This window comes from Piliocolobus tephrosceles, chromosome 9, assembly GCF_002776525.5.
Source record: "Piliocolobus tephrosceles isolate RC106 chromosome 9, ASM277652v3, whole genome shotgun sequence".
NCBI classification, from domain to species: domain Eukaryota; kingdom Metazoa; phylum Chordata; class Mammalia; order Primates; family Cercopithecidae; genus Piliocolobus; species Piliocolobus tephrosceles.
This window is the reverse complement of record NC_045442.1, coordinates 88990393-89001554: the sequence shown is the minus strand read 5'-3', so window position 1 is coordinate 89001554 and position 11162 is coordinate 88990393. Positions and strand designations below refer to the sequence as shown.

Below are 11162 nucleotides of genomic sequence, written 5' to 3'. Positions count from 1 at the left end.
CCCCATGGATTTTGCCCAGTGGTTTTGAAGGCAAAACAAGATTAATTTGAATACGTAAGGAAGAAAAAGAACTTGGGATTGATGAGGGGCTGATTTTTTACATTTAAAAAAGCCTGATGGTGTCAAATACAAATTTAAAATCTGTATTGTGTATACACAGAGCAATCTCTAGTGTGGCACCGGATTAATGGGGGTACCTTGAAAAATCAGGTCAAAATAAAGTGACAGAAATTATAAAACATACATGATAATGATAATAAACAAGACATTTATTTCTCATACTCTTTTAGGGGAAAGGAGAAAAGTCAGTTTGCCCTACCCGATGATGGTCTTTCTGAAAGATTCTCCATTCATTCCATAGAACTGGATAGGTTGCTTCATCTCAGAGAATTTTGTACTCTTAATTCATAAAGAGAACTTCTGTTCAAGAGAGTGGTCAAAGGGTGAGCCTCTGTGAGCAGCTTCGCTGGTGCACGGCCAGGCTCCCTCTCTGGGTGAAGCTTTTTCCACACTGGCCACACAGATAGGGTGTCTCTCCTGTGTGGATTTTGCCATGCAGAATACAATTCCCCCTGGTGTGGAAACTCTTCCTGCACTGGGTACAGGCATAGGGCTTCAGGCCCGTGTGGACTCTGATGTGAACAATTAAGCTTCCTTTCTGACTGAAGGCTTTTCCACACTGATCACATCTATAGGGCTTCTCACCACTGTGAACTCTCCTGTGAACAGCAAGGTTACTCTGATTCCTGAAGCTTCTCTGACAAATAGCACACTCGTAGGGTTTCTGTCCAGTGTGGAGTCTCTCGTGGACAGCGAGACTACCTCGTTGACTGAAGCTTTTCCCACACTCCTTGCACTGATAAGGCTTCTCTCCCGTGTGTATCCGCTGATGTGTAACAAGATTGCCTTTGGCCCTGAAGCTTTTTCCACAGTGGGTGCACTCAAAAGGCTTTTGACCAGTGTGGATTCTCTCATGTAACGTTAGACTACCTTTTTGCCGGAAGGATTTTCCACACTCCTGGCACTCATAGACCCTTTGTCTCACTCCAGGTGAATCTTCCTGTAGGGTCTTCGAATCTGGGGATTTTTGTTCCAGCTTCTCTCTTCTGAAAGAATTTTGGATATCCCAGCTTGAGGATCCTGTAGCCTCAGAGTGGTCATACTTGTGGTGGGCTTCAGTCATCACATCTGATAAAATGAGAGGGAAGTCATGTAAGAAGCAGCAATATGCTGAGTTAGAATAGGGAAAAAGAAACATAATTCTTTGAGTGCTTATGATGTGCCAGGCCTTATTCTGTGCATAGACAATGCAATCCCGAAAACAATGCCATGAGATTGATACAGATGCCATGTATCAATTGCTCCCTGTATACAATGCCATGAGATTGATACAGGGAGCAAAGGGAGACTGTCAAAGGTCACAGAACTAGGTAAGTTAGAGCTGACTCAAATAGGCATTCTCCATAGCACTGTACTGCCTCTAAATTTAATTTAGGCCAACAAATAACCTTGTAAGACAGACGTGGTTTTCTCTATTTTATAGGTCAGAAAACTGGCTCAGAAAATTTAGAAAACTATACAGAATCACATAGAGCCCCATACCCAACTTTTGTCTGACTCCAAAACAGGTGTGGATCCAGGCTGTATAAGGCCTAAAACTTTCCCATTTTAGAGGCACCCTTTTCAGAAAATGTATAAAATTAAGCCCAGGGTCTTGGAGAGACCAATGCAAGTGAGGGGTCCTAAAACTTAAGCTGCATTTGCTTCTTCAGAAATCCACCTCTGTCCAGTCTGTTTTCACAATGGAATAAGCACCGCGACCTCAGAAAATATGTAGTACAATCCTGGGTACTTTACATCTGTCATTGCTAATCCCTGCAACCCTACAAGATAGAACTTACTGCCCCATTTTACAGATGAACCTGGAGCTTAAGGAAGTTAAATAACTTGTCTGATACTGCAGATCTAGCCATGGCAATTATAGAATCTGATCCAAGGAATTTTTCCCATTAAAATCCTCGCTATTTTCAGCCTACTAAGCTATGGCAAAACTGAAATCAATTTTGGTTTGGAAGTTATTCTCTATGCAGATATTGACTTTATTTTTTCCTAATACTGCCCTGCATCTGAGCCTCCTGGTGCACTTTAAATATGGGTCCATTCATCACCATTAACAGTTTTCTTGGTGTCACCCCAGGGTAATTTTCTCCTTGTTCTCTTGCCTTATTCAGAGACAATGCTGAGATTTAAGCTGCTCATTGATTCTCAGAGACTACTTCAACGCTACCACCATATCAAGATGGTTCTCTTGCTCTGTTTCTACTATTACTTCTAACTCCAGCTCACAGGCTTTTCTTGTAACCCTAGGAACAGCGAGCTCTACCAAAGCAAGGTCTCCTCTGCTTCCTCAGACTGCCGACCAGTGCTGAGGACAGGGACACTGAATATCTGTGAGCTGAGCACATCCAGCAACTGACTCACTCACTGAAGAACGCTACATTCTGGGCATATCTTCCATGACAGTCCAGCAGGGTAGCTGTTGGAAATCCAAACATGTCCACTCCTGCTTACGACCTCAGTTACCACCTCTTCATATGATTCTTCCATGGGCTGTTCCTGAGCACCTGAGAGATAAAAACAAACAGAAACAAACAGGGAAGGGCAGAATAATTGATATGTGAGAAGGAAAAAGTCAACAGTTGTGGAGGCATAAGTGAATGTAAGAAACCTAGATTGCTTGACATAATGTTAGTTACTATAATGTCACTGCAAAATAGGCCCAAAGGTACCAGGACCACACACAAATGAGTCTAGGAGGAAGCAGGAGGTGGGAAGGCAGAGAACACATAAACATATATCTCTTCCTGCCAATCCCAAGTTAATAGTCACTCCTGTTTACACTTTGGTCTTGGCATGTGATTGGGATCTTCCATTTTGGTTCCCCACCTAACCACCTACTACTTTCTTCCCTCCAATCCCCAGAGGAATTCAGAATCTAAAAAAACATTTCAGCCTTCGCGATTGGTTGGAACCAAGCAGCTCTCCAGTTCTCTGTAGTTACAAAGACTTAACAAGAGAGTCCATATGTTATCACTGAACAATTCTTTGGACGCTCCAGACCCAGACTCACCTTTCTCTTGCTTTTGAAGATACAAGAATACCAGTTCTGACCAAGTGCAAACACTTGTCAATTCTTGGAAAAGAAAGACCTACTCTGGACTCCAGAACCAAGCCCGAGGCACTCCAACTAGGTTAAGTAACTTGCCCAAAAACCCACAGAAAATAAGGAATCAAGGTGGAGCAAAGGTTCAAATCCAAGACTTTCTGGATCCAAAGCGTATGCTCTTACATTAGACAGTTGTCTGGTTCCTGATCACTAAAGACCTGGTCAGAATGCTTATAAAATTGAACAGAAAGGAAGAGAGTTTGACTAGACTGAGTTACTCTTCCAGATCCTAGGAATCCTCTTGTATGTGCTCTAAATTATCTTTTATTATTATTATTTTTTAAAGTTTTCCGAGTCAAGGTTTTGCTCTGTTGCCCAGGCTGGAGTACAGTGGCTCAATCATAGCTTGCTGTGGCTTTGAACTCCTGGACTCAACGGAACCTCCCACTTCAGCCTCCCAAATAGCTAGGACTACAGGTAAGCACCACCAAGCTTGGCTAATTTTTAAAAATTATTAAAAAAATTTTTTTTTTGTAGAGATTGGGTCTCATTATCCTGCCCAGGCTGGTCTCCAACTCTTGGCCTGAAGTGACCCTCCTGCCTCGGCCTCCCAAAATGCTAAGATTGTTGGCATGAGCCACTACACCTGGCCCACATGATCTATTTTTTTTAAAAAATATTTTTTCTTACTTCAGGATCCTAATTACTGAATTCTTACACTTTTAAGAAACGCAGTGGTTCAATGCATACTCCTTGTTTCCCTCTAATATGTCCTATCAAAATGCTGGCCTTCTGATTTAATGAAATAATAATATGATGCTACCATTATTTGTTTTGTCAACCTAAGCACCTGGTTCTTCTTGACAGCTGCACATTCTGCTACATGCTGTGATGACCAAGAGAGGCATTTAAATATTTATTTGGAGGACTCACTTCCAACTTGGAACACAAGCTACAAAGGAATTCCCTACCAGCATGCCAGCACATCATTTGGAAGTTCAAGGTATTGTTGCTCAACAACTGCACACATTAAAAGTCCCTGGAGTACATGACGCCTGCTGCCTGGGGTTGGACTCTGTCGCTGGGGATTCTGGAAATTAGGGTAGAATTCACAGCTCTGCCTCTCTACCTGCTGTGACGTCTTCAAGTTACAACTCCGCCGCCTACCAGGGACCTCCGTGATTAGTAAGGGGGAAATTGTCATATTTTTCTCCCTAGATCACAGGTCTGAGGAAGTTCCTAAGATTTTGTAAAAGTGGCTTTATAATTAAAAACATTGATTTTCCTATTAGAAAGGCTATTATATCCTTTGGAAAAAGCTTAGTAGTAGTCCATGAGAGTCTTGGCTTCTTGCCTTGGCTCCCCCAGGATCTATGACCTTCGGCAAGTTTCCCCACTTACCAAATAAGTTCCTAACACTCTCCTATCAGTAGGACAGTGAGAAGGAAAGAACCAAACAGGAGGAGTATCTGACGAGGCCACCAGGCTTAAGACCTAAAATCCAGCGTCCTCTGGAGGGCGGATGCGAAGAGGGGTACACTTGGCGGTCTGGAGAATGTCCTGGGGCGTTTCAGGTGTAGGAGCTTGTGGGTAGCGTGGTTTCCCACACACTGCCTGGCTTCCTACTCTCCCTTGGAGGGGCTGCCTCTCCTCGCATCCCCGAAAGGCCGGCGCCGGCTTCCCGCCCTCGCTGAAGCCCGCACGGAGGCCCGGGGAGCCCACCGCGGCCTCCCCCTCCCACGCCCCGACCCCATGGGCCCTGCTCCTCTCCGCAGACGCTGCCCTCCCGCCTCGGGCCCCGGGCCCGCCCAGCGTCCTGAACCTCGGCACCCCGCTCTCCGGTCCACGGGACGCTGCTCTGCGGACCGCTGACCTCTCCGCTCGCGGCTGGCCTCCCTCGGGGCCCGGGCCGGCCGGGCCTGCTCATTTCCGTGGCGGCCGCTGTCATAATGCGGCCACACGGAGGGCCCAGGACAGCGGCCTGATGGCGCAGCCCCGCCTTGCCCCGGCACTTTGACCCGGCCGGGGGCCTCACTCACCGCAGCGGCGCGTGCCCGCAGACAAAGGCCGGCGCCGTGTCCGCAGCAGCAGCAGCAGCACTAGCGCCGGCGCCGGCGCACCGGACTACAACTCCCAGGAGTCTCCGCGCGAGCTCGTCCGCCGGGCCGTGGGTCTCGGCGGCCCCGGCTTCCCAAGAGCGCTGTGGGAAATGTAGTTCTCTGGCGCTCCCGGTGCTCGGGCGCCGCAGGTCCCCGGGGCGCGGGGACCTCAAGCCGTCGGGTTTGGACTGGGAATCCGGAGACCCACAGCGCTGACCTGTCAGCGGACGCCGAGTCGGGTCCGAGCCACGGCCGCTCAGATTAGCAAGATCTGATTGACAGCATCGGGGTAGCAGGCGCTGAGCCAGGGACTCAGGAATCCAGGGTTCTTGTAGGGCTTCGCGGAAGGAAACGAAGTTTTGGGGAGAAATCCGTTGATAAAGCCTTGGGGGCTTCCAGGTTATGTGTTGAGCCGCTCGCTGCATGAACAAAGGCGAAGCTCGCTTTCATGGAGCTTCTGTGAAGAGCAACAGGAACAGTCAGTCCAGTCTTCGTGAGATACTGGGAGGAGCATGGTTGCTTTTGAACACGTAGGAGATAAAGCCTCTCTAATAATACCTTTTTTTTTTTTTTTTTTCTTCACTCTGTCTCTCAGGCTGGAGTGCAGTGGCAGGATCTCGGCTCACTGCAATCTCCACCTTCTGGGCTCAAGTGATTCTCCTGCCTCAGCCTCCCAAGTAGCTGGGACTACAGGTCCGTGCCACCATGCCCGGCTAATTTTTTTGTATTTTTAGTAGAGGCCGGGTTTTACCATGTTGGCCAGGCTGTCTGATATGCCTTAAGCCTCCTTCAAACGCACTTTTCCAGGATCGGGGCCTCATCCTGGAGCTCTTCTGCCTGGCCGGGCATCTCTCTGGGTCCCTGCCTCTGGAGGGATGCGTCTGCCTATCCTCTTGCGTGAAGGACTCATAAAGGATGCTTCCTCTTGCTATGTTCTTGTCCTCTACCCGAAAGCCACCCATTTGTTAAACTAAACAACTTAATTTCACTCAATATGCAAAGGTGTCATGTAAGTAATAAGTTGATTCCTAAATGTTAGCTGTTACTATTGCACATCATTTCTGAATTTCATTCAACATTTATCTGTTGAACCCATCTTAAGTGCTGACACTGGGGACACGAATGTGAGCAAGACACACTGTGCTCCTAGGGAGGGGCTGACAGTCTAGTAAAGAAAACAAAAACCACCTTCCTCACATGGGGGTCAGGGGTGTTGCGCAGCAAAGTCCCAGAGTGTGTGGTGCAAACTGTCCTGAAGCTCCCCACTCCTGAACTGCTCCAGGTGGCTCCTCCCCTCACTCCTCCCAAATCTGAGAGAGAAAGGGGTGGAGGGTGGCACACAGCAAAGGTCAAGGCTCAGAGTCCTAAGGCTGCGTCCTCTGCTTCACACAAGGGTACATAAGTTCCGTTGAGGTCAAGACTGGCTGTGGACGCTAGGACAAGTTTCAGATCCTGCCATGAAGGTACATGACTAAGCATTGATGGGAAAAGGTGGCTGTGAGGGGCAACCATCATCACTTTTATAAATCTGCATAAACTCCCTTAAGGGGTCTCAGGAAAGTGGACACATTGAAGGGCCCAAAGCGGGGGAGAAAGTTGTTAGGATTAGGGTTGATGTGACCCCAGCCTCCATAGACAGACTGCCCAGTTGCAAAATGGGGCACATTCTCACCCACCACCTGCATCTTAAGGCAAATACTCAACAAGAGGGAGGGTGTGGGGTGAGGGTGAAAGGGAAATTGTTGTCGGCAGTATAGATTTGAAAAATTGCCAAAGAACAATTCCCCCACTTTGCAGGCATTTCAAAATATTAGGGGAAGGACAGATAATTCAATAAATGGTGTGATGACAAGGGCGAGACATTGGAGGGGGGGAGTTGAATGTTTACCTAACTCCCATGCCAAGAGAACCTCCAGATGGATTAATGTATAATGGGAAACACAGAGCCACAGAGGCCCAGAAGAGCACATGGATTAATCTTCTTATAATCTTGGCATAGGGAAGGCTTTCTTTCTTTTTTTTTTTGAGAAGGAGTCTTGCTCTCTTGCCCAGGCTGGAGTGCAGTGTTGCTATCTTGCCTCACTGCAAGCTTTGCCAGGGAAGGCTTTCTTAACCAATGTAACAAAGGCAGAAACAATAAAGAAGAAGATTAAAATCCAGCATTTCTGTGTGGCCAAAGCACCACTAAATGAAGTTAACACGTGACAAGCTGGGAAAATACTAGCAACTGTCATACTTAAAGACACCATACAAATCAGTAAGAAAAAGACAGTTTACTAGAAATGTGGCAAAGGACAGCAACTCACATACACACAAATGAAAGGAAAATACATTGACTGTTCATTTTATAAAATTTCCAATTGAAACAAATGAAAATTACCTCCCAAGTACTAAATGGCAAAGATTGCAAAGGAGACTGGGGAAGTGGACCTGTCTGTCCGTGTGTAAATTGAGATGACTGCTCTGATAGGACATTTGGCAGTGCATACTAAAAGTCCTGAAAATGTACATATTCCTTCTATAATTTTTTCTTTGGGGAAAAAGAATCAGCTAATTGTATCCTAATTGTGGAATGAAAGCCTTAGGGTCCAGGTTACTGAAGTGAATTATTGGCTTTTAGTTCCTTTGAAAGGAGTGGCTGCCCTAGAAGTTTCCATGAGACTGTGAAGCTCTAGGGAAGCTGAAGCCTTCACTTGCTGCCATAGTTCTGAACAAATACAGTCATTTGGTGCTTAGTGATGGGGACACCTTTGGAGAAATGCATCGTTAGGCGATTTCATCTTTGAACATTGTAGAATGTACTTACACAAACCTAGCTGGTACCTCCCACTATACACTAGGCTCAGTGATTTAGACTCTATGCAGTACAGTCACATGCTAGTGACTGTACTGAATACTGCATGCAATTGTAACACAATGGCAAATATTTGTGTATCTAAACATAGAAATGGTATAGTAAAAATACGGTGGTATAATCTTCTGGGACCACTGTTGTATATGTGGTCAGTTGTTGACTCAAAGGTTATAATGCGGCGCATGACTGTACCTGGGTCTAGAGTGGTAGAATGAGAGCACACTCTCCTGGGGGGGTTGATCAGAACACTTTCCATCATGCTTACCATCTGTGTCTACTCCAGTCCCTGTCAGAAATGCAGGCCTCTTCAGTCCCCACTGGCTGTGTTCCTCCTTCCTCAGTGCTCTGCACACTCACTGCATTGTGCAATCCTTTTGTCCACTCCACACTCTCCTCTCACTCTGTCCATTAGGGAGGAGTGCTTGGGAGAAAGTCAGCTTTCTTGCAGACCCCTCCATCTCGGTGGCCAAGCTTGGGCAGCTGGACCCCCAGGATAAAGGGATCTGTGCTTTAGTGTGATTCTTTGGAAAGATTGTTGAACCTGGGCCAGAGCTGTCCAAGCATTTCCTGATGTGCTAGCCATTTCTCAGGGCTGGAAGTGATCATGGCTTCTCCTTCGACAAACCGTTCCTTTTCTCTGAAGCCACCTTTGTCCTTTTGAGCAAATGTGTCTTGTGTTTGATTTCACTAGCACCTGATTTATAAACTCAGGATATGAAGACTTTGGCCTTCATGAGCCTAGTGTGTGCATCATTGCTCTCGTCCCCTCATAAACTCCCAACTATTAATATAAAAATCATACTGATGGAAGCTATCTCTGCAGGCTTCAGGCAGATTTTGGTTCTTGCTTTTCATTTCTACCATTTAGCCAACTGTGCCCTTCTTCAACCTCTTGATAGAATTGCTTATAAGCCAGAAAGTGGGAGGGAAAGTGTGGGGTGCAGCAGATGACCCACACCTACTACAAATTTGCATTTGTTTTCATCACTGTGGGCTAAGCCAACATTTCCTGCAGAGGCTGTGATGCCCAGATCTGATTACCCTGTTTGATGTCACTTAGTGGGGCTGCAGACAAAACCCCTCAGACACCGAGTTAAAGAAGGAAGGGCTTTATTCGGCTGGAAACATCAGCAAGACTCACCTTTCAAAAACTGAGCTCCCGAAGTGAGCAATTCCTGTCCCTCTTAAGGGCTTACAACTCTAAGGGTGTCCATGTGAGAGGGTCATGATTGATAGAGCAAGCAGGGGGTACGTGACTGGGGGCTGCATGCACTGGTAATTAGAACGGAACAGAACAGGACAGGGATTTTCACAGTGCTTTTCCATACAATGTCTTTAGATAACATAACCGATTAGGTCAGGGGTCGATCTTTAACTACCATGCCCAGGGTGTGGCAGTGGGCTGTCTGCCTGTGGATTTCATTTCCACCTTTTAAGTTTTCACTTCTTTTTTCTTTAAAGGCAGAAATGGGGCATAAGACAATATGAGGGGTGGTCTCCTCCCTTAGCTGAAGTAGGAGCTAGGTGTTCCTCCTCAGATCAACTGTTGGATGCTACTTCCTCTCACACCTGAGTCCTGAGCTGTGGACCCTGGAGCTAGGGTTCTGCACTGGGGCCCACAGATGGGCTCCATGTGGGTCTGTGAACTGATGAAATGGCAAAAGTGGATGTCTTAGTCCACTTAGTGTTGCTATAAAGGAATGCCTGAAGTTGGGTAATTTAGAAAGAAAAGAGGGTGATTTGGCTCATGGTTCTGCAGGCTGTACAAGAAGCCTGGTATCAACATCTGCTTCTGGGGAGGCCTCAGGCTGCTTCTGCTCATGGTGGGAAGTGAAGGAGAGTGGTGTGTAGAGATCACATGGTGAGAGAGGAAGCAAGAGGGACAGAGAAGGTGCCAGGTTCTTTTAACAACCAGCTCTTGTGGGAACTCTCAAGGGAACTAATAGAGTGAGAACTTACTCAGAGCATGAATCTATTCATGAAGATCTGCCCTCATGACCCAAACACTTCCTGTTAGGCACCACTTCCAACACTGGAGATCAAAGTTCAACATAAGGTTTCTGGTACAAACATCCAAACTATGAAGTGGACTCGAGGCTCTTTAGGACAGATGGTACATACTTTTCATCAAAGAGTTGGTTGATCTCCAAAAAGATGAAAATGATTGAGAATCCTTGAGTATGCAGAGATAGATCATTTTAAACATTTTTCTTTTAACTTTTCATTTTGAAATGATTTTAGACTTACAGAAAAGTTGCAAAAACAATGGAGAGGGTTCACATATATTTTTCACTCACTTTCCCCTAATATTAACAACTCACAGAATTATAAAAACACCAGAAAATTAACATTGGTACCATGCATCCATGCATCATGGTAATTTTTTTTTTTTTTTTTTTTTTGAGACAGAGTCTTGCTCTGTCTCCCAGGCTGGAGTGCAGTAGTGCTATCTCGGCTCACTGGTACCTCCGCCTCCCAGGTCAAATGATTCTCTTGCCTCAGCCTCTCAAGTAGCTGGGATTACAGGCACCCGCCGCCACGGCCAGCTAATTTTTGTATTTTTAGTAGAGATGGGGTTTCACTGTGTTGGCCAGGCTGGTCTTGAACTCCTGACCTCATGATCCACTCATCTCAGCCTCCCAAAGGCATCATGGTAATAATTAATAGTAAGCTGCTAACCTTGTTTGTGGTTCACTAGTTTCCCCGCTAATGTTCATTTTCTTTCCAGGATCCAATCCAGGATCCTACATTGCACACCATTGTTGTGTCTCCACAATCTCTTTGAATCTGTGGCATTTTCTCATTTTAAAGAAGAAAATAAAATCTGTTGGTAGCAATGGTGGTAAACTGCAAGATAACTGTAGGGACACACAAATTGTCTGCCCTTCTTGCTTCTTGCCTTCTTATTCCTTTTCTGTCCCAAAAGCAAAACTTAAAATTAGGTTTATTTTCATTTGCTATCACCAAAGTAAAGTATGTCATAACTTTTATTTTAAAATATGCAAAACATATAGTTGTTGGTTTTAAAGTCTTGAAAGGCTTC

The 11162-nt window shown here is 45.9% G+C and overlaps 1 protein-coding gene across 3 annotated transcripts; it reads right to left on the bottom strand.

Moving 5' to 3' along the window:
* Window positions 1-245: 245 nt before the first annotated feature.
* On the bottom strand, window positions 246-5752 carry ZNF32 (zinc finger protein 32). Of its 3 annotated transcripts, none has more exons than XM_023198550.1 (3): window positions 5206-5752; window positions 2486-2624; window positions 246-1188 (listed from the first exon to the last, which is right to left on the bottom strand). In XM_023198550.1, exons 2-3 carry the CDS (start codon window positions 2553-2555, stop codon window positions 437-439), a joined length of 822 nt encoding a protein of 273 aa, XP_023054318.1. In that variant the 5' UTR covers window positions 2556-2624; window positions 5206-5752; the 3' UTR covers window positions 246-436. The 3 variants fall into 3 exon arrangements, with proteins under 3 accessions (XP_023054318.1, XP_023054320.1, XP_023054321.1); XM_023198552.1 differs by having other exon boundaries at window positions 248-1188; window positions 2482-2624; XM_023198553.3 differs by lacking the exon at window positions 2486-2624 and having other exon boundaries at window positions 248-1188.
* Window positions 5753-11162: the final 5410 nt, after the last annotated feature.